The sequence below is a fragment of the Macaca mulatta genome, chromosome 1 (assembly GCF_049350105.2).
Source record: "Macaca mulatta isolate MMU2019108-1 chromosome 1, T2T-MMU8v2.0, whole genome shotgun sequence".
NCBI lineage: Eukaryota > Metazoa > Chordata > Mammalia > Primates > Cercopithecidae > Macaca > Macaca mulatta.
In genome coordinates this window covers 227664849-227688261 of record NC_133406.1, presented here as the reverse complement: position 1 = coordinate 227688261, position 23413 = coordinate 227664849, and the positions used below count along the sequence as shown (strand labels likewise).

The 23413-nt window shown below is 49.3% G+C and overlaps 1 protein-coding gene across 1 annotated transcript in view; it reads right to left on the bottom strand.

The window, feature by feature from the left end:
* LRRC38 (leucine rich repeat containing 38) overlaps positions 1-3380 on the bottom strand; it is a 42710-nt gene extending 39330 nt beyond the window's left edge. Inside the window, exon 1 of the mRNA XM_015114256.3 lies at positions 1959-3380. Within this exon, the coding sequence (XP_014969742.2) occupies positions 1959-2589 (631 nt within the window). The 5' untranslated portion in view covers positions 2590-3380. The remainder of the gene's footprint in view (positions 1-1958) is intronic.
* Between the last annotated feature and the right edge of the window lie 20033 nt (positions 3381-23413).

Below are 23413 nucleotides of genomic sequence, written 5' to 3'. Positions count from 1 at the left end.
AAGTGGAGTGACCCGGCCGGGCGCAGTGGCTCACGTCTGTAATCCCAGCACTTTGGGAGGCCGAGGTGGGTGGATCACAAGGTCAGGAGATCGAGACCCATCTGGCTAACATAGTGAAACCCCATCTCTACTGAAAATACAAAAAATTAGTTGGGCATGGTGGCAGACACCTGTAGTCCCAGCTACTCAGGAGGCTAAGGCAGGAGAATGGCTCGAATCCAGGAGGCAGAGCTTGCAGTGAGCCGAGATCGTGCCACTGCACTCTAACCTGAGTGACAGACCGAGACTCTGTCTAAAAAAAAAAAAAAAAAAAACTGGAGTGACCCACCCAGAGTCCCCCAGATTTTAGGCCAGGACTTAAACCCATGTCTTCAGACTCCAAATCCAGGGCTCTCTGGAGATCTTAGAGGTCAACTCAAGTATTCTAGAGATGAGGAAACTGAGGCCCAGATGGGACAAGTGGCCCGTTCAAGGTCACAGCCACCACGGCAGAACTGAGACAAACCCACAGCTCCCGACTTCGTAACACCTTGCCTTCACTTGGAAGACAACTGGAGCCAATAAACCAACCCAACCCACAACAGGGGTGAATGGTGCCAACCCCACTGAAAACGAAAGGCGGAAGCAAGCAGGACTGAGGTGCACCCCATGCAATCGTGAGCTCTTCATCCGGTCACTCCTGTCTCCAGGACCGAGTCTACTGGTGGGGAGGGTCTGGGGAGCCAGACAAGTGGATGAGGACACAGTTTAAAGGTGGGGACTCTGCACCCTGCAGGCCAGATCGTTTTCGGAATTTCAGCCAGCCTGGGCTGAAAGTGCTGGCTCAGGGGCCTGCCTTTGCTGAGTAGTGAGCGCCCCGAAGCATGGGGTGTGCTTGATGACAGTTGGGAATGAAGATATGAATGCAGGAGCTCAGCACACAGATGAACAGCATCCTCGATTTCTCCATAAATGGGGGAAAAAAAGATATTCTGAAGCTAAATCTGCATGTATGTCACCTTTGATGATGTGTGCCTTGCAGCTGCGGTTCCAATTCTGCTGAAATCTTGGGAGCAAGGTGGGAGACAGAGTTCAGCTCTGAGAGGTCACTGTGGGCACTGGTGCTCACGGGGTCACAAGTGGAAGGCTGGAATCCACTTGGGGGAAGGACACCCACCTGCCACCTCACTCTGGGTACTCATCCCTGTGGATGCTGGGGTCCCCTCCTTCTCAGCTCCACCCCTGCTCCCTTCCTGTGGGCCTTAATGGGGCCCCTTAACTCCCTCTGTCCTGGTGTTCCCGTCTGCCAAGTGGGTATGTATGCCCATGCTGCCATTGGAAGGGTGCACCAGGAAAGCAAAGGGGGCACCAGCCCACTACATTTTGGTTCAGCTTTTTCACATCTGGCTGAAAAGCCACAGAGAACTACAAATCATTACTGCATCATTGGCTCTTAATGGGCTGCCATTATTCCTCATCAGAAATCTTCCTCACCCATATTAGACAGAAGAGCAAACTGGAGCTGAGAAGCTGAGAGGCCAGGTTAGGCTCGGGAGGCTGCTGGAAAGCCCATGGAACTGGCTGACTCCCCGTGCACGGTACTGAGAATAGGGCCTTTTCCCATACAGTAGGCTGCGTTCTGCTTACCAGAGACCTACAAGTAATCCACACCCACCAGTCCTAGGACCCAAAGCCCAGGGAGATGATCCGGGGCATCCCGAGAACGGGAAGGTCCCTAACTTGGGAAAGTGAGTTACTGGAGAAACAGGGGAAGAAGTCCAGCCCCGGGGGTTCAGAAACTCCAAAGAATTCCAGATGTGTTCCTCTCCACCCACTTCCTCAGCGGAGACCCAGGAAAAGTTCAGGATCCCCCAAGCCTCCTCTTCCAAACTCAACCCAAGGCTCCTCGCACCCAGACTGGGGTCTGGGGGGCCTCTCCCTGGCCCCCTCCCTCCCCCAGCCCAGCCGGCCCGGCTCACCTTTGGGCAGTTTGGATGCGTTTTCCTGGATCCAGGAGAAGAGGTGGGCGAAGTCACAGTCGCAGAGCCAGGGGTTCCCGTCCAGACGCAGGGAGCGCAGCGCGGGCAGCGCGGCCAGGGCAGCCACGCTGAGGCTGCGCAGGTTGTTGTCGTTGAGCTCCAGCACCTGCAGCGACTCCAGGGTCTCGAAGGCGGCCTCGTGCACGCCCGCCAGGTTGTTGTTAGCCAGACTAAGCTTCACCAGCCTCCCGGCCGAGCGGAAGGCGCCGGCGCCCAGCTGGGTCAGGTTGTTGTAGCTGAGGTCGAGGAATACGAGCTTGGCCGAGCCGCTGAACGTGCCCTCCTCCAGCGAGCGCAGCGAGTTGTTCCTGAAGTCCAGGTAGACCAGGTCGCCGTAGAAGATGAAGAAGTCCTCGGGGATCTGCTGGATGCGGTTGCCGGCCACCAGCAGCTTGCGCACGTCCAGGGGAAAGGGGTCGGGCACGCTGGGCAGCCCGCGGTCGCTGCAGTCCACGGTGTGCGGGTCGGTGCAGGCGCAGCCCGCGGGGCACGCGTGCCCGGGCGCGAGCAGCAGCAGGAGGCTGCAGAGCAGGAGCGCCGCGGCGGCGCAGGCTGGGGCGCGGGGGCGCATGGCCGGGGGGCCCGCGCCGGCCGCGGCGACACCGAGGCGGCTCTCGGAGCGAGTCCTGGCGCGGGGCGGCGCGAGGCGGCGCGGTGAGGCACTGGCTGCCGGGCGCCGGGAGCCGGAGGGCGGCCCGGGCGGGGAGGGCGTGCGCCCGGGCGCGCGAAGGCTATGGAGCGCGGCGCAGAAGGACTGGGGGAGCCCGGACAGTAGGGACGGAGAGGGGAGCGGGGGAGGGAGGGGCGAGGGACTCACCAAAGGATTTCCCCGTACAGGAAATTAACCCGCTAGAAAAATCCCTTGGGAGAGGCAGGAGCGGTAGGGGGGGCCGAGTGGCCGTCGCCAAAACGCAGTCCCACCCTGGCAGCTGATTTCCGAGATCGGGAAGTAAGACGCCGCGCTGCACTTGACGTCTAAGTTCAGTTACCAAGCCCAGGAGCGGTTTCCTTAAGGCGTGTCCCGGGCGTGCGCCCCGCCCCCTCGCGCCCGCCTGGTGCCAAATCACGCTCCCTGCACGCCACCCCATGTCGCTGAAGGGAGTGGGACCTGGGTCACTCTGACTCTGCTCCGGGGGCAATCCCCGCAGTCTCTCGGGTGCCGCGCCAGGGGCTGCTGGTCTGAATTTGGGCGGGGTTTCAAGGAGAGAGATAGTGGCTGGTCTTCCCTTTTCCCTCCCCCACCTGCACTTGAACCATCTTAGGCCGGAGGGTGAGTGAGACAGGTGGTTGCCAAGGCCCCCGCTGTGGCCTAAAGGAAGGCCAGGGCCAGTCAGCACTTTCATGCTGGCCCCGAACTTCTGGATGGAACTGGCATCTACGCAAGGATCAGCTGCGGGTCTGACAGGTCCAGCCGCTGAGGCTCTGAGGCCTGGAGTCACCAGGTCTGGCTTCCAAGCTGTGTGGCCTCAGACCAGTGCCTCTGCCTCTCCGAACCTGGTAGCTCCATTTGTGAAATGGGAAAGGGTAGTATATATCTCACCAGCTTTGAGGGAGGACCAAGAAGTCAATAACAAAGTTCAAAAATTATCTTCGCCTCTCTCCCCCTCAAAACCCCACCTTGGATAGCCTAGGGAGGCGGTCGGGAATGTGCCAAGGCTGAGATGAAAGGACAGTGAAGAACTGCTGATATCAGCCTCCGACACCGGCAGGAAAATTCCCTCTTCACCACCCCCATGCCAAACTCCTTTCCTTCTCATTCTAGAAACTTCTGTATGGGGAGGGGTCCCCACAGAGCTATCAAGAGATTGTCCTGCTGTTGGCTATTTTGGTCCAAATGGCCTGGAATTGACAGACTCCCACTAGACCAAAATAACCCAGGGAACAGCTGTTGGGCAGCGGGCCCCCGGAGACCCTGCCCTGGCCCCTGGCCGTGCTGGGGATTGGTGGAGCCTCGGATTCTGAAGCCATAAAGCTAAGCCCTCGGCCTTCTTCCAAAGGTACAGGCCGACTTGATGCCTCTGAGCCATGGGATGAAAGCACTGATCCACTGGGATGGAGCCAAGGGCTCAACAGATGAGCATATTTGCAGAAGCCCTGGGGAAGAGGCGGGGGAGACCCAGGGGGAAGCTTTGAGGCACCTGGAGTCCTGCAGCTCTTCCCCTACTTACATTCCAGGCCACTAAGCCAGACCTCCCTGAGTTCTCCATCTCTGTCTCCACTCTCCCAGGGTGCGCAATTTGCGGTTGCCATCCCCAGCTTCAAGGGCTCAGCTTCCCCACCCCGGTCTCATGCTCTTAAAGAGGCAGGTGCCCGGGGGAGTGGTCTGAATGCTCCCAGAGTGGATGAAAATGCTTCTGCCTACATAAATGATGCATAAATTACAGAAGAGTCACACAAAGTGCAGGCAGGTGGCAGAATAAACACATCTCCCACCCTTGCAACTCTGCAAAAGCAGCCTGAACCGAACTGTTGCACTCTGCCAATCTCAGGCTTGGCTTTGGCTGCTCCCTCCTGTACTGAGGGGAACCTATTACTGGTTTGAGCCCTTAGCATCATTGTTTCATGACACCCGCATTTGGCTGGGCTGCCATCTTGCATGTGCATGCCGTGTATCTGTATGTCTGAGTGTGTGCACGAGCCCTCTCTGCCAAGTGGTCTGGTTGGCTGGAGCACTGGCCTGTATGAATCAAGACCCTGGGTCTGCCCTGGCCCCAGAATCTTTCACAAGCCACTTGATCTCTCTGGGGACTTCTCAGCCCGGGTCCCCAGATACTATGAAGAGGAGGTCTTTTCCAAATTTAAAAAAGTCTTGTGAAAATTAGGCCTTTATCTTTGAGGAGATCTCCCGCATTAAATTCTGCAATTCTTGGCAGTGAACTTAATGGTAGCGCTAGTCCTTTTGTGCAGAACTGGCATTCATAGGTGACTTTAAGAAAAACAAAGATGGTCGGGCACGGTGGCTCAAGCCTGTAATCCCAGCACTTTGGGAGGCCGAGACAGGCGGATCACAAGGTCAGGAGATCGAGACCATCCTGGCTAACACGGTGAAACCCCGTGTCTACTAAAAAATACAAAAAAAAAACTAGCCGGGCGAGGTGGTGGGCGCCTGTAGTCCCAGCTACTCGGGAGGCTGAGGCAGGAGAATGGCGTGAACCCGGGAGGCAGAGCTTGCAGTGAGCTGAGATCCGGCCACTGCACTCCAGCCTGGGCGACAGAGCGAGACTCCGTCTCAAAAAAAAAAAAAAAAGAAAAAGAAAAACAAAGATGAGTTTCTACTTAATAAATGCAAGTATTTAGTTGACAACGGCTTGCAAAACAGGGGAATGCATGGTAGTAAAATATTAAGAGGGGCTCTCGGTAACAAACCTGTTGAGAAATACCACTCCTAGCCTTGATTTCCTCATCCTGAAACTAAGGAAAAAATACCTTTCTTCTTCATTTCCACAGACAACGTGACGGCCACATGGAGAAGTATTTGTATGGGAACATGATTTGAAAGGTCTCTGGAGAAATATTGCAGATAAAAGTGGCCACAAATCTTGCCATGGCAGGAATGACTTGTTTCCACGAGTGTCCCCCAAAGTTCCTTGGATCCAAATGTAAGCATTCTTTTCATTAATATCAGCAGAACTAGACATGGTTGGGCTTTGTGGGGAGCAGGGAGGTATCTCAGATTCCAGAGCTCTCATCCCTTGGGGGAAATGCAAGCTTCGCCACCTCTAATTTTTTCTCCCGACAAATAAAACAGAGCCATGACCTCAGCAAGGTCACAATATGAGTCAGTGACAGGTGCTGGAAATAGAACACAGGCATTCTGAGTCCTCACCTGCGCCACTCACCAATTCACCCACTCACCCCCTCCCCAGGAAGGGAGTCTCTTATCCTTGACAGCCAACACTGCAGGTAACAAACATTGCAGGTAACAGAGAGGAAGCTTGGGAGATTCCGCTTGTCAGCTCTGTTTCCGTATGTATTCTCAGAGTCAGCACACCTTGTAATTCCTATTCAACAGGCTCAAAGCAGGAGTGTGGCAAATACCCAAGGTATCCCCATGATTTAAAAACCTGATGTCATGCCTTCCCCAACCCCCACCCCCAGCGGAATCCTCACTCCTCTCTGTGTTCTCTGAGCTACAGAGCACGTCATGTCTCAGTCTCCATCCTTGTCCAATTCCCCATGAGGCTGGGCCTTGGGAAGCTATGTGCAAGGCGGTACCCAGGAAACCCCACCCTACGATGCCCGGTTGCTATAAGCAAGAAAAATTCAATAATAAGAATATCCCCCTTTGGTCACCAGACTGACATTTATATTAGCCAAAATCCTATGCCTCGAGTTATAAACAAGATGCTGCCAGCATTTTATGTGTAGAAGTTGAAGTGCAAATACCAGGTTTGAATGATGAGAGTATGGCTGGTGTTTGGTGATGTCATTTGCGTTACTGGCATGTTTCACCTCTGAGCAGCACCTGGCTGACCTGGCCAGGGAGCGTGAGGACATCCCATGGGCCCCAGGAAAGGAGACACGCTCTAGCCCTTGACTTGGGGCAGCCTGCCTCGACGGAACAGCTCCCTGCTCCACGGACACAGCTGTGTCTTTGTCACCAGCCCGTTAACTGACTGAACCCAAGCAACTCCAACTCCGTGTTCCCGTCGTACGGCCGCTGCCCTTTTTAGCTACCACCGCTAGGGGGCACCACCTGCTGCCTGCACTGCTCAAAACTGAGCGCTTCTCTCAACGCAGTTTACTCTCTGGAGCAAGCCTGGACCCACGTTTTAGAAGAAAAACTCCCGCCTCTAGTTTCGCCTCTGGCAGCAGGAAATGAATCTTCCACCAGCATAAATGGGAGCCAGGATGGTGGTAGCCGTTGGGCACATGGGTTTGAAATTAGACAGATCTTGGGCAAGTTACTTAACTTTTCTAAGCCTCAGTTTTCCCATCTAGGAAATGGGATAATACTAATGTCTACTTCACTGGGTTGTCATGAGGATGAAATGAGGTGTCTGTCAAGGGCTTAGCAGTGAAACTGACACGTAGTGGAAACACAATAAATGGTAACTGCATGATGATCTATTTATCCACATGGAGCAAATAAAGGTTTCATGTAGACGGATATTCTTCAGATAAAGAACTTACGTGTTTATTTCTCTGGAATATACTAACTAGTGATGCCCTAACATTTTAGGGTCAGTTGTAGTAACTCTCCCTGCCCTGAACCACTCTCTGCTCCAAGTGTAGCCCATTTGAGACAGACACACACCCCTACACCCCCGAGCCCTCTCCAGCTCTGGCTGACTCTGTGATCACAGTTATAGGGGAGCGGCTTCCCTCCTTCTGGCCTGCTGGCTTGGTTGGTCTGAGCATGGGCAGGCTAATGAGACGGAGGACACAGGGTCAGTCCCTCAGCCTGGCACAAGGAGACATCTGTTCTCTGCTCACAACCGGGGCTCCTAATGCTGGCCAGCCATCCAGAAAATGTGTGACCTTGAGTAGGGTTGAAGAAGGGTGGAGAGAGTTTTGCCCCGTCCCAGGAGGAGAAAAACAAGAATCCAAAGTGCCATCCTCCCATAGGTAGGAGTTGCAAGCCCTGGGAAGCCGGGGAGTCATCCCCAGTTCCTCGTTACGTGACCCTCTCTGGATCCACTGGCAAACCCCCTTTGGCTCTGCTTCTCTGCATCTCCACCACTACCTCCTGAGCCCAAACTGGCATCATCTTTTACAGCAGCCCCTGGCTGGCCAGCTGGCTCCCACTCTCGCCCATCCCCCACCCACACAATATTTAAGGAAGCCAAAGTGACCCTTTGAAAATACACATCAGATCAAGTCACCTCCCTTCTTAGACACCTCCAGTGACTTCCTGTGAGTGGCAGGCAGCCTTCTAAGATGACCCCCAATGATCCCCACCACCAGCTATTCCTTGAGTGGAGATAGGACCTATGACTTGCTTCTAACAAATAGACTACGGCAGAGGCAATGCAGCTCAGTTCTGTGTTCAGGTTCTGTCTTGCCGGCAGACTATGTGATCTCCCTGAACAATTTGTCTCCTGCACAATTTGATGAGGAAGGCTATTCTGTTGGAGAGACCCTCATGGTGAGGAACAGGGTTGGGGGTGCTCAGATCGACAGCCCCCTGAGAAGCTGAATCCTGCCAACAACCACGGGAGCTTGAAGTGGGGCCTTCCCCAGTTGAACCCAGACAGACTACAGCCCAGCCTGTACCTCGACTGCAACCTGTGACACTCCCTGAAGGAGAGGACCCAGAGAAAGCCTGCCCAGACTCCTAAAACAGTGAGCTTTGAAATGTGTTTTGTATGAAACTGCTAAAAAGGGGTAATTTGTTACACGGCAATAGCTAACTGATACGCTAAAGGAACTTGGAACAAGAGCCCACCAGATCCTGCGTGACCTGGCTCCATGTTCCTTCCCCTAACCCCCTGATTTGGGACCCCTCTTCTCTTGGTTCACCACACTCTAGGCTTTTCATACACCTAATTCCTCATGTTTGTTTCCACCACCAGACCTTTGCCCTTTGCTGTGCCCTCCACTGGCAGTGCTTCCTTCCCAGCTCCTGGCATGGTTGGTGCCATTTGGTCATTTGGGCGTTCTCAGCCCAAATGTCACCTCCCCAAACTGGCATTCACTCCTATCTTTCTCCAGTCACTCTCCCTTGTCTCCCTAAGTTGCTTCCCTTCTTTTCCTGGCTTCAACATGTTTATTACTCCCTGGCATTACCCAGCTTGCTGGTTTGATTACTTATTCACACTACCTTCCACCACTAAAATGGAACATTTATAAGGGCCAATCTTTTTATCTTTTCTTTTCTTTTTATTTATTTATGTATTTATTTATTTATTTAGATAGGTTCTTACTCTATCGCCCAGACTGAAGTGCAGTGGGGCAGTCATGGCTCACTGCAGTCCCAACCTCCCAGGCCCAAGAGATCCTCCCACCTCAGCCTTCCAAGTAGCTGGTACTACAGGCACATGCTATCACACCTGGCTAGTTTTTGTTTTTTTTTTTTTTTTTTACTTTTTGTAGAGATGGGGGTCTCACTATGTTGCCCAGGCTGGTCTCAAACTCCTGGGCTCAAGTTATCCTCCTGCCTCAGTCTCCCAAAGTACTGAGATTACAGATGTGAACCATTGTGCCAGATCAGGCTCAATGCTTCATCCCAGTTCCTAGAATCAGCCCCAGAACACTCAAGAATTGATTAATTAACTAATTGTCACCTGTAAATGATGCCTGTCAACTAGGCTACCAGTTTCTCAGCAGCATCTCACCTAGAGAAGCTCATTCATCGTTTCTGCTAGAGCAAGGAACTTCATCCCTCCAAAGACGGCCTTGGTTTCTTTCCCCTGGAAGGAACAAGATTTGCATGGGGAGCACAAAGCACTCCAACTGTACCCCTGAAGTAGCCTGGGAGTTTGGGGCTCCCCCAAACACATATCTAGTTCCTCTTCATCAAAAGCATGCGGCACCCCATCAATGATGTCATCACGTCCACCTTTGCGCCTTTATGCATACCCTCTTCCTGGCTTGCCTCTCACCATGTTCCCAGTTTGCTTAAGGAAATTTGGCCTCCTCCAGGAAGTCCTTCTAGAATTACCCTGAACAATTCCCTGGTCCCCTTTATTCTCCATTCCAGGAGAATAAGTGCTATGCTAGGTATGGAGCACAGAGAGGGCACAGGTGTGGCCTCATGCTCAAGGAGCTCAGGGCTCAAGAGGCAGCCACAAGAAGAAATAACCACTGTTTTATTAGAGTTGGGACTTAGGTTTTGGTCTCTAAAACTCGAATTCATATAGTGTTATTAAGTATACCAAAATAGAAGCTGTACATTTGGGTAGAGTCAGAGCTAAAAACATTGGCCCTTGAGCCAGTTAGCCCGTATTCAGATCCTGGCTCCATCCTTTCTGAGCTGCTGTTCTTCTGCAAGTGAAGTCATCGCCATAAACCTTTCATCTGCAAAACGGGGACTCACCGTATCTACCTCATAGGGTTATTGTGAAGATTCAATGAGATAATAGACAAATTAGCATTTGGCATAGCACCTGTGGGATTCTCAATACCTAGTACCATCTGAAGGTGGGAACATTCTCATCCATTTGGATACCTCCAGCAAAAAAACTTCTCTTGCCTTCTTAATATTCCAAAGGAAGGCATTCAACTGGGTTCCCAGGAGACAAAGATAGAGTAGACAGCCTCAGTTCTCAGGTGACTCACAACCTCCTTGAAGAGACAGGCCACACACAGCAAGGACTTGTTCTGTACAGTAACTGCCAAACAAGTACTGTGGGTTAATAAATGTCACAGGCATTTGGAGGAGTCAGGGATGTCTGGGCCAGGATGATTGGAGAAAGCCACATCTTGACATAGCAGACCGTATTTTCCGAATCAGATCTCGGAGCATACGGCCATGCAGCTTCATGCTTCTCTACCCCGGCACACAGGGTTCCCTGCCAGTCCACTTGGCAGGCCCCTGCTCACTCTCAAAAATGCCTTGCATTCCTCCGTAAGGCCTTGACCTTCCCAGGTACAGCCAAATTGCTTCCTCCCTTGTATCTTTCCTCCGTTGTGTTACTGTCCCTTGCATGCAGTGTGGTATCTATTGATAACGTATTTCTGTCCTTTCCTGGATTATTACTCGGCTCTAGTATGAGAAAGAACAGGTCCTCCTGAACAAAGACTATGTCTTCTCCGTGTTTATATCCGGGAACCCAGCATAGGACACCACACAGGGCAGGTGCTCAAGGCATCTTTGCCAAATGAATGAATGAGCGCATGTGTGACAAGCAAATACCTCTGCCATGTGGAATGATCGGTAGACAAAGCATTTGAGGTCAGGATTGCCTTGGAAGGCTCTAGAGGCGCAGGTCTCTGTGATGCTGCTGCTGTGATGATCTGTTTAACCCCACAAATACCGCAGAAGGTGGCCTCGGGACTTCCCCTCCTTGCTCATGATCTCTCCTCCTGATAATAACGATGGTGACCTGAGCACTGTCACAGCCATATGCAACACTGCAGAGACCCCTCACACCCATGCTCTCAAGTGAGCCTCAGAGCAGCTGTGTCGGGGGCTGGTCGGCCCGCATCTTTGTGCCCATTTTACAAAAACCGCTGGTGGGTGGCTGGTTACTCACCCTTTGGCAGCTGAGTAGCCCTAAGGATACCTGACATTTCAAACCCAAAGGCAAGTTTCCTGTATTCCTTTTGCTGCCCTTGGGGCCTACCGCATAGGGTTATCTAATGATGGGAGGTTATTAGGGGGCTGTTGATCGCATGGACTGACTGATTAGAGGTAGGGCCTCAGAGCCTGGAATTTTACATTTTATTTTGGATCAATAAAAATTTGACAGCTGAAACACTGCTCAGCAAACATATCTGATTGCTGAGCAGTATTTCCGCTGTCATGACTGGCTGCTGAGCGGTATTTCCGCTGTCATGCTGGCTGCTGAGCAGTATTTCTGCTGTCATGACTGGCCTCCCCTGCCCTCCCCTGGCCCATCCTGCAGACGTGAGCACACACTCACGTGCACGCACCTCCCTCCTTCCAGGTAAGTCTTGCTGAGACAGCAGAATAGAAAATGGCATAATCCAAAGGTAGAATGGTATAAAGCCACCAGAATTCTCTCTAGTACCTGCGGAGGCACACACACAAGGCTGTTTTATATAAATTTGTGTGCAATTTGCATACATTTGCATATGCTCCCAAAGCTATCTCATTGAGTTCTTGAAACAAGTGACAGGTAAAGCCACTCCACCTACACCAGCCAATGGCAGAAGAAGAGACACATTTGCCATCCAGGCAGCCATGGCTTCTTCTACCCTTTAAGTTATTCTAAATTAGCATAAAATCACTGTTAAGTATTGATATTACTGAAGATCCCAAAGGCTGGAGAAAACATGACATGGATGCAATCATAAGAATAGTGCTGCCAGGCATGGGGGGCACCTGTAATTCCAGCACTTTGGGAGGCCGAGGTGGGCGGATCATGAGGTCAAGAGATTGAGACCATCCTGGCTAACATAGTGAAACCCCCTCTCTACTAAAAATGCAAAAAAAAAAAAAAAAAAATTATCCGGGAGTGGTGGTAGGTGCTTGTGGTCCCAGCTGCTCGGGAGGCTGAGGCAGGAGAATCTCTTGAACCCAGGAGGCGGAGGTTGCGGTGAGTCAAGATCACACCACTTCACTCCAGCCTGGGTGACAGAGCGAGACTCCGTCTCAAAGTAATAATAATAATAATCTCTAGTACTGAGCACATATATGTCAGGCATTTCTCTATGAGCTTTAAATATATTATCTTAATCTCCTCAATAATCCAAAGGGTAGATCCAATTTTTACCATTTTACTGGTGAGGAAGCTGAGATCCACAGGGTTGAGGCCACATGGCTTGTCAGTGATTCAAACACAAGAATTCTGACTCCATTCATTTATGTGCCAATATTAGTTTAAGCACCTACTATGAGCCAGATATTATTCTAGGCACTAGAAACACGGCAATGAAGGAAAAAGACCGAGTCTCAGTTGTCACAAAGCATTAATATGTGTAAGTTAGGGTAAGGTTAGGTAGGAACAAAGAGAACCCAAAATTTATTAAAGAGCAAAGAAGTGAATTTCTTTTTTTTCTTCTTTTTTTTTTTTTGAGACAAAGTCTCACTCCATGGCCCAGGCTGGAATGCAATGGCACCATCTCAGCTCACTGCAACCTCCACCTTCCATGCTCAAGCGATTCTCCTGCCTCAGTCTCCTGAGTAGCTGGGATTACAGGTGAGCACCACCATGCCTGGCTACTTTTTGTATTTTTTGTAGATACAGGCTTTTGCCATGTTGGCCAGGCTGGTCTCGAGCTCCTGACCTCAAGTGATCTGCCTGCCTTGGCCTCCTAAAGTGCTGTGATAATAGGCATGAGCCCCAGCACCCGGCCTGAATTTCTTTCTTGAGTAGTAACTCAAGTTGTATGTCCCAGACTGATGGACAATCTTGCTCTAGCCACATGGTCATGTGGAAAACCCTGGTCCCTTGCACATCATTGCTCTTCTAAGCACCTAGGACACTGTCTTCACCGGCTTAGGTGAGACTGGGCTGCCGCCACATCCTTGTGTAGCCACGGGAAGGTGGGAAGGAATTCGGAGAGGCCACACCTACCATGCCGAAGCCCGGGTGTGGGAGGGGCAGCCATTGTTTCTGTTTCCTTTATGTAGGAGAGAACCTAGGCCTGTGGACCCATCCTACTTTAAAAGGGGTTTAGTCAAGAGCCAAGGAAAAAGGGAGAATGGATTTGGGTGGGCAACCAGCAGCCTTTGCCATGAAATGACATTCACAAGGCAAATACATTTGTTAGCTGATGTCACAGAGCAATAAAGGCAACGAAGATAAACAAAGCAGAGGAAAGGTTGGAGAGGGATGGGGTCACATTTTTAGACACAGTCATCAGCTCTTAATCACTGTCCCTAACTGACCCCCGATTCCACCCATGCTCACGGTGACAATGAGGAAGGTTTAGGAGAGCCTCAAGCGCTTCCTGAACCAAATAAGGTCAACTTATGTCCAGCCGAGTAGTCAGGTACCCTGGCCAAGCACTAGACTTGACCTTCATAGAGTCTCTCATGCCTTTTGTCAAGGAATTTTTATTTATTAGTCAGTTTATTTTCATTAAAAAAAAAACTTTCAGGGTAGCTAGGGAAGGTATTGTCATCTCCCTTTGATGAAAGGAGAACTTGAGGCTTGAAAATGTTCAGTTGAAAAACAAACTATTAGGCCGGGCGCTGTGGCTCACGCCTGTAATCCCAGCGCTTTGGGAGGCCAAAGCGGGTGGATCACGAGGTCAGGAGTTCAAGACCAGCCTGACCAATATGGTGAAACTCAGTTTCTACTGAAAATACAAAAATTAGCTGGGCATGGTGGTGCATGCCTGTAGTCCCAGCTACTTGGGAGGCTGAAGCAGGAGAATCGCCTGAACCCGGGAGACAGAGGTTGCAGTGAGCCAAGATCACACCACTGCACTCCAGCCTGGGCTACAGAGTGAGACTCTGCCTCAAAATATATAGAGAGAGAGAGAGAGAGAGAGCTCCTATATTTGTATCCCAAGGCTCCAGTGCCTCGGGATACAAAGGCAAATGGGATGTGGTTCCCTAGACAAGTTGACGAGTAGTGTGGTATGCAGACATAGAAGCAAGTAATTTTTCAAAATGTACAATGATAAAAGTATGTACAAAATACAGCAGTACAGAGGAGGAAAGGAATAATAATTCTACTTGGGTGAGAAGGATCGAGAGAGGGTATTATAGTAGAGGTGATGGCTGACCAGGGTTTTGAAGGATGAATAGGAGTTCTCTAAGCAGATGGGGAATCTGTTCTAGGTAAGGAAAATATGTTCCAGAGAGGGAAAACTGCATATATAAAAGCATAAAGGTCTAACAAGGTGAAATGCTTTATGAATTTGGCTATGAACATTTGAGAAAGGCTCACTAAACCTTTACAATGGGTGCTAGAAAATAACCCAGGTCTCCCAATTCCTTTTTTGTTGTTGTTGTTGAGTTGGAGTTTGCTCTTGTTGCCCAGGTGGAGTGCAATGGCGCGATCTTGGCTCACTGCAACCTCCACCTCCTGGATCCAAGCAATTCTCATGCCTCAGCCTCCCGAGTAGCTGGGATTACAGGCATGCACCACCATGCCTGGCTAATTTTGTATTTTTAGTAGAGATGGAGTTTCTCCATGTTGGTCAGGCTGGTCTCGAACTCCTGACCTCAGGTGATCTGCCCGCCTCGGCCTCCCAAAGTGCTGGGATTACAGACATGAACCACCGCACCCAGCAGGTCTCCCAATTCCTAATCCATACTAGTTTTCTTTCTTTTTTTTTTTTTTTTTTAAAGACAGAGTCTGGCTGTGTCACCCAGGCTGGAGTGCAGTGGCGTGATCTTGGCTCACTGCAACCTCCACCTCCTGGGTTCACGACATTCTCCTGCCTCAGTCTCCCGAGTAGCTGGGACTACAGGCGCCCATCACCATGCCCAGCTAATTTTTTGTATTTTTAGTAGAGACAGGGTTTCACCGTCTTAGCCAGGATTGTCTCGATCTCCTGACCTCGTGATCTGCCGGCCTCGGCCTCCCAAAGTGCTGAGATTACAGGTGTGGGCCACCAAGCCTGGCCTAAGTTTTTGACCTTTTTTTGCAGCCATCCCAGGGTCTGATGAAAAAAATCCCTGGCTATGCACAAGCATTTTACACTTAACCTTTGCCAAAGGGCCAAGAAGCAGTGTGTACAAGCATTTTAAAAGCTGTGATCTCGTTCACCCAACGATGCCTACGAAGTGCTTTCTTTTTTTTTCTTTTTTTTTTTTTTTTTGAGATGGAGTCTCGCTTTGTCGCCCAGACTGGAATGCAGTGGCACGATCTCAGCTCACTGCAACCTCTGTCTCCCAGGCGTGTGGATCACGAGGTCAAGAGATCGAGACCATCCTGGCCAACATGGTGAAACCCCGTCTCTACCAAAAATACAAAAATTTGCCGGACGTGGTTGTACGTGCCTGTAGTCTCAGCTACTCGGGAGGCTGAGGCAGGAGAATCGCTTGAACCCGGGAGGCAGAGGTTGCAGTGAGCTGAGATCATGCTACTGCAACCTCTGCCTCCTGGGTTCAAGCGATTCTCCTGCCTCAGCCTCCCGAGTAGCTGGGACTACAGGTACATGCCACCACACCCAGATAATTTTTTGTATTTCTAGTAAAGACGGGGTTTCACCATGTTGGCCAGGATGGTCTTGATCTCTTGACCTCGTGATCCACCTGCTTCAGCCTCCCAAAGTGCGGGGATTACAGGTGTGAGCCACCGCACTCGGCCAGCAATCCTGTTGGTTTATGTTATGTATGGCCGGGTGTGGTGGCTCACACAAGTAAGTGATCCCCGCACTTTGGGAGGCCAAGGTGGGAGAATCAGTGGAGCCCAGGAGTTCGAGATCAGCCTGGACAACATGGTGAACCCCCATCTCTACTAAAAATACAAAAATTAGCCAGACATGGTGGCGCACTCCTTTAGCCCTAGCTACTTGGGAGCTTGGGAGACTGAGGTGGGAGGATCACTTCAGCCTGGGGAGGTCCAGGCTATAATGAGCTGTGATCATTCCAACTGTATTCTAGCCTGGATGACACAGTGAGACCCCATCTCAAAATTTAAAAATAAAAAAGGAAATGTTGTTTTAGAAGACTATTTAGTGATATAAAAACTCATACAACTGAGTGAAAATGGTTTACAAAACCTTACATGGGGTATAGTTCTAATCTCATTTTATAGACACACACAGAAAGAAAATAGAATAAATATTAACCAAGCGTATCTCTAAGTGGAACCTGATAATCCAGAAAAAGATATTCAAACCAAAGGAAAAACTTCTCCTGACTCAGCTTCACCCTTAAAGTGAGTCCAAACACTGATCAAAGATTTCAGTGTCCAGGCCGGGCGCGGTGGCTCAAGCCTGTAATCCCAGCACTTTGGGAGGCCGAGACGGGCGGATCACGAGGTCAGGAGATCGAGACCATCCTGGCTAACACGGTGAAACCCCGTCTCTACTAAAAAATACAGAAAACTAGCCGGGCGCGGTGGCGGGCGCCTGTAGTCCCAACTACTCGGGAGGCTGAGGCAGGAGAATGGCGTGAACCCGGGAGGCGGAGCTTGCAGTGAGCTGAGATCTGGCCACTGCACTCCAGCCTGGGTGACAGAGCGAGACTCCGTCTCAAAAAAAAAAAAAAAAAAAAAAGATTTCAGTGTCCAGATGTGCCCTCATGAGGACGGGGTCTTTCTACCTTCATCTCTGGCCACCCTGTCTCCTGCTCACCTCTGTGCCTTCACCGTGCTGTGATTCTAACCCCCTCTTGCCTGCCTGGGATAGAACAGAACAGGAAAGGTCAGAAAAGGTGCGTGGGGTGAGACTTCAGGGCGTGTGGAGAGTGAGAGGGTTGGAGCCTGGGAACAGCTGTGCAGAATTAAGCAAATTGGAGAGAAGAGAACCAGGGAGAGAGGAGAGAGAAACTGAATGTGCCTAACCCGACCTCTTTTCTCTTCCTTAGGAGGCTTGTTCTCCTCCCATCTGGGGGTTTGCACAGGTGGCTCCACCTTAGCAGTGGGGAGGCCCACGCTGGCCCCACTCTGCCTATACCCGGGCAGGTACATCTGTGTGTTTCCATTGCAGAATATGCGCTTACTTTCAGATTTAAATAACTTTTTCTCCATTGTCACCTATCTGTGTTCCCGTAGTGCTTGGTACTGACCTCTAATGCGCCTCTAGCCTCGCTGAGCTATAGAGATTTGTTTATGTGTCCGTCGCCTGCACAAAATCGTGAGCCCTGTCAGGGCAGACTGCAGAGACTGTGACTCGCTCTTCTCATCAGACCCTGTCCCAGCACCTGGCCCATTACAGGTGCTCAGAAAAGGCCAGCCCTGTTTTTGTTGTCATTATTGTTGTTGTTGTTGTTGTTGTTTGAGACAGAGTCTCGCTTTGTCGCCAGGCTGGAGTGCAGTGGTGTAATCTCAGCTCACTGCAACCTCCGCCTCCTGGTTTCAAGTGATTCTCCTACCTCAGCCTCCAGAGCAGCTAGGATTACAGACGCAAGCCACCATGCCGGGCTAATTTTTGTATTTTTAGTAGAGATGGGGTTTCACTATGTTGGCCAGGCTGGTCTCAAACTCCTGACCTCAGGTGATCCACCCGCCTTGGCCTCCAAAGTGCTGGAATTATAGGAATGAACAATCACACCCGGCCTGTTGTTTTAATATTCTGGATAATCCAATTATAAGCCAGGAATACAGGCAAAGAATCTCTATGGTGTCAAATTCAAAGAAATGTCATCGCCATCTTGTAACCTAAAGTAGCTAAAATATAAATTCAATCTTTGCTGGCACTTCTTGAATAACATTAAGGAGTCTCCGAGTAATAAGCCTCAGCAACTCTTCAAAAATCTCTCCTCTCTCTCTCGCTCTCTCTCTCTTTCTCTCTGGTTCCCTTCTCTCCAGTTTCCTTAAATCTGCACAGCTGTTTCCAGGCTCCACGTCCCTCACTCCACGCTGTCTGAAGTCTAAGCCCACTCACCTTTTCTGTCCTTTCCTGTCCTGTTTTGTGACTTTCTTTACTCATTGTCCCAATTTGGTATCTCAAAAGCCCAGAAACCAGGCTAGAAAAGGCAGAAGTCAGGCCGGGCATGGTGGCTCCCGCCTGTAATCCCAGCACTTTGGGAGGCCGAGGCGGGTGGATCACCTGAGGTTGGGAGTTCAAGACCAACCTGACCAACATGGAGAAACCCCATCTCTACTAAAAATACAAAATTAGCCAGGCGTGGTGGCGCACACCTGTAATCCCAGCTACTCGGGAGGCTGAGGCAGGAGAATCGCTTGAACCCGGGAGGCAGAGGTTGTTGTGGTGAGCCGAGATCGCACCATTGCACTCCAGCCTGGGCCACAAGAGTGAAACTCCGTCTCAAAAAAAAAAAAAAAAAGAAAAGAAAAGAAAAGGCAGAAGCCCAAAGGAGGTGAAGGAGAAGGCAAAGCCACAATCACTGCTCAGCCCTGGGGCTGCAGGCATGAAAGGGGACTTGTTTCTCAGTAGTTCCTGTTTATGAGATTGCACGTCATGCTGTGCTGAGTTAGACAGAAATACAAGGCTCATTTAGAAACAGGTTGTGCAACCCGCTCCCCCCAAACCCCCCACCAAGGCCATGCCAGCCAAAACCCCCAAAGAGCTGATGTTTCTGTTGGGGGTGATGTTTCCTGATAGTGAGGGAGCTGCTCTTGGCCTTGGCACCCATTCCTCCTGTGGGAAAAAGGGTAGCTTGGAGAAACTGAACGTGCCTAGCCCGGCCCCTCCTCTCTCTGTTCCTTTTGGGGCTTATTCTCTCATTTGGGGGTTTACAGAGGCAGCTCCACCTTAGGAGTGGGGAGGCCCACGCTGGCCCCACTCTGCCTATACCTGGGCAGGTACAGCTGTCTGTTTCCATTGCAGAATGTATACCCACTTTCAGATTTCAATGACATCGTTTTCACGGTCAGCTTTCTTGGTAATAAAAAGAATGCTTCAGTCCTCTGTCCGCTAACAGTTCTGTTATTTCTCCATTGATCTGAGCCCTGGTAGGGACGAGGGATGGTATTAATCAGGTCTCCCCAGCACCTCCCTGCTCGTGCCTCCCTCCCTCTACCTGTCTACCAGTTACCAGGAAGCCTGATGCGTGCAACCTACGCTTTCTTACTTTCTTTTCTAGCTATGCAGTTGTTACTAACAGCTGTAACCGTTCCTCCCTGAAGCGACCCTCTTCATCTCCGGGCATCGCGATTATTAGAAACTTGTAAGGGCAGACGGGGCGCGGTGGCTCACACCTGTAATCCCAGCACTCTGGGAGGCCGAGGCGGGCAGATCACGAGGTCAGGAGATTGAGACCATCCTGGCCAACACGGTGAAACTCCGTCCTCTACCAAAAAATACAAAAAAAAAAAAAAATAGCTGGAGTTGGTGGAGGGAGACTGTAGTCCCAGCTACTCGGGAGGCTGAGACAGGAGAATGGCGTGAACCCAGGAGGCAGAGTTTGCAGTGAGCTGAGACCGCGCCACTGCACTCCAGGCAGAAAGAGACTCCGTCTCAAAAAAAAAAAAAAAAGTTGTAAATGCAACTCCCTCCCGCTTTTATCAGTTGGGCCTTGCTTGTCTTCTGGCTGGAATTCAAATCTGACTCCTCCTGAAGTTATATGAAGAGAGATGAAACAGCCTCTCCCTCCAGGCCCTGGTTTCCTCACCCCATGTGGAATATTCCAACGGCACCCTTTTCTCAACTTTGCTGCAATGCTTAGACTGGATAATCTGCGGAGCTCCTGGGAAATTCTAAAATGCTTTGCAAATGTAAGGCCCATTTTCTCCTGTGCCTCTGAAGGCTATGACACACTCATCCTTCGTTCAAATATACAAGAGCAGAAGAGTTCGACACACCTGATTTTTTTTATTTGTTTTTAAACTTTTTTCTTTTATTTAGAGATGGGGGTCTTGCTGTGTTGACCAGGCTGGTCCCAAACTCCTGGCCTCAAGCAAGGCTCCCATCTCAGCCTCCCGAAGTGCTAGGAATACAGGCATGAGTCACCGCACCCGGCCTGACACACCTGATTTCTACTGAGAAGTTCTCTTCCTGGGGTGGCTTGAAAAATTGGATGAGCTCTGTGGAGGCACTTTGAACTGATGCTTTTGTAGAAATCCTTCCATTCTACTTAGCATAATGCTTTTTAGGTTGATCTATGTTGTTGCATGTATTGATACTTCATTCATTTTTAAAGCTGAATAATACTCGTTTTTATGGATATAGCACACTTGATGATGTGCTTCTTTTGACAAGCATACAAGGAAACTATAGATTATTTGGGTGCTAATTTGTTTCACTCCAAATTTGCTCTAACACACGCTAACCAAGATGCAAGGGTTGTTTTGTTTGTTCATTTAAACATTAAACAGCTTAGTTCCCTGACTCATCTCTGGGAGGCAAGGAGATTTGAAGAATACACAGTGGCTCACGCCTGTAATCTCTAGCACTTTGGGAGGCCGAGGCAGGCAGATCACGAGGTCAGGAGTTCGAGACCAACCTGGTGAAACCAGCCCTGTCTCTACTAAAAATAACAAAAATTAGCTAGGTGTGGTGGCACGTGCTTGTAATCCCAGCTACTCCAGAGGCTGAGGCAGGAGAATCGCTAAACCCCAGGGGGCAGAGGTTGCAGTGAGCCGAGATGGTGCCACTGCACTCTAGCCTGAGCCACAGAGGAAGACTCTGAGAAAATACCCTGCAGAGTGCTCCTCTGGGTGGAGAGAATGAATTTGTTTCCACTGGCAGATGGAGATAAATGGAACCTACTTTTTCCATCCAGTGCCAGTCGCCCTTACTCTCTATGCTGCCAACATTTTGTTTCTGGGTCCTGAAAATAATTTATGATAAATTATTGTTGGAATATTCTAAATTATCGTAAGTGCTGGGACTACAGGTGTGAGCCACCTCGTTCAGCCAATTTATGATAGTTCTAATGGGGTTGTTGCATTTGAGGAAAACTTTGATAGACATTACCCATTTTTTAAGTTGGACCCCATCATGCCTGGAAATGTGTTGTAACTAGCCATGCACTTTTAAATGTTTCCTGATTCTCCTGAAAAAAAAAATGTATATTATATGTATACATAAATAAGTATCAGTTTTTTGCTGATGTAGAGGATGTATACAATAATTTATAAGTAATAATAAATTATACAATATTCTTTATTGCATAAAGAATAAATCCCATATAGCCAACCGATTCGCACAGAATATTCTTGCTAATTTTTTGCTGAACTCTTGATCTGTAGTCAGCCTATGGATGCTATTAAACCAGGTCATGCCAAAATTGGACTACAAATCGCTGCTTGATCGCTAACTGATTCAGCAAGGAAGATGCTTACATCATTGACTACTAAGGACAATTCCAGCACGAACATTGATTAGTCTCTTCATGTGCATTCGTTGAGTGAAATAAACAAAGATACATGTGAGAACCTCGTTAATAATACAAACAATTTCTTTGCTAAATTAGGTAACAGTTTTCAAATACTAGAATATTTCCTCAATTGTTTTGCTAATCACAATATAACAGTTACGGATACAACACACTTTTCAGTTTAACCTGCATTATTAATATTTTCTCCATCTGTTTCTTTTCTTTTTTTTTGAGACAGAGTCTTACTCTGTGGCCCAGGAGGAAGTGTGGCAGTGCGATCTTGGCTCACTGCAACCTCTGCCTCCCAGGCTCAAGCGATTCTCATGCCTCAGCCTCCTGAGTAGCTGGAATTACAGGCATGCGCCGCCACACCTGGCTAATTTTTGTATTTTTAGTAAAAACAGGGTTTCACTATGTTCGCCAGGCTAGTCTCGAACTCCTGACCTCAAGTGATCTACACACTTCAGCCTCCCAAAGTGGCGTGAGCCACTGGGCCTGGCCATATTTTCTCCATCCCTTTCTTAACTGCACATGGTTTTTTAAAAAACAATGTGTTCAGTCCTGATATGTAGTGCTTTCCAATTGCTGTGGTGTAAATACTCCCACCACAGCTGGTTTCAAGCTGCCAAGATGCTGTCACTGAACATGGAGCTGGGAATAGATGTGGATTTTTATTTTGCTCTTTCTATTCTATTCTATTCTATTCTATTCTATTCTATTCTATTCTATTCTATTCATAGAATTTCTACCATACAGATACACAGATATCAATAATCACAAAAGCACAGACAATACTAAAAGTAGTAAAATGATTAGGACAAGATGGGTTTTGAGTATATGTTACCTTTTCTATTTTTTTCCATTCTAATCATTCCTTTTTTTTTTTTTTTTTTGAGATGGAGTGTTTCTGTCACCCAGACTAGAGTGCATTGGTGTGATCTCAGCTCACTGCAACCTCTGCCTCCAGGGTTCAAGTGATTCTCCTGCCTCAGCCTCCCGAGTAGCTGGGATTACAGATGCATGCCACCACGCCCAGCTAATTTTCGTATTTTTAGTAGAGACAGGGTTTCACCATGTTGGCCAGGCTGGTCTCAATCAAACTCCTGACCTTGGGTGATCCGCCCACCTCAGCCTCCCAAAGTGCTGGGATTATAGGTGTGAGCCACCATGCCTGGCCCCATTCTAATCATTTTATTGTGTACAATTCAGTATTGTTAAATATATTCACAGTGTTGTACAACCATCACCACTATTTAGTTCCAGAACTTTTTCATCATCCCAAACAGAAACTGCCTACTTAGTAAGCAGTCATTCCCAATCCCCTTTCCTCTGGCAACCGCTAAGCTGATTTCTGTCTCTATCAATTTGCTTATTCTAGATACTTTGTATAAATAGAATTATATAATATGTGACCTTTTGTGTCTGTCTTTTTTCACTGAGCATAATGTTTCCGAAGTTCATCCATATTATAGTATGTATCACTGCTTCATTTCTTTTGATTTAGAGATAGGGTCTTGCTCTGTTGCCCAGGCTGGAGTGCAATGGCATGATAGTGGCTCACTGCAGCCTCAGCAACCTCCTGGCCTCAAGCAATCCTTTCTCCTCAGCATAGGTAGCTGAGACTATAGGTATACACCACCATGCCCAACTTATTTTTTTTCTTTAATTTTCTGTAGACAGGATCTTGCTATGTTGTCCAGGCTGGTCTTGAACTCCAGGCTGGTCTTGAACTCCAGGCTGGTCTTAAACTCAAGCAATCCTCCTGCCTTGGCCTCCGAAAGTGCTGGGATTATAGTCCTAAGCCACAGTGCCTGACCCCAGTACTTCATTTCTTTTTATAGCTGAATAATATTCCATTGTATGGATAGACCACATTTTGTTTATCCATCTGTTGCTGGCCGTTTGAGTTGTTTCCACCTTT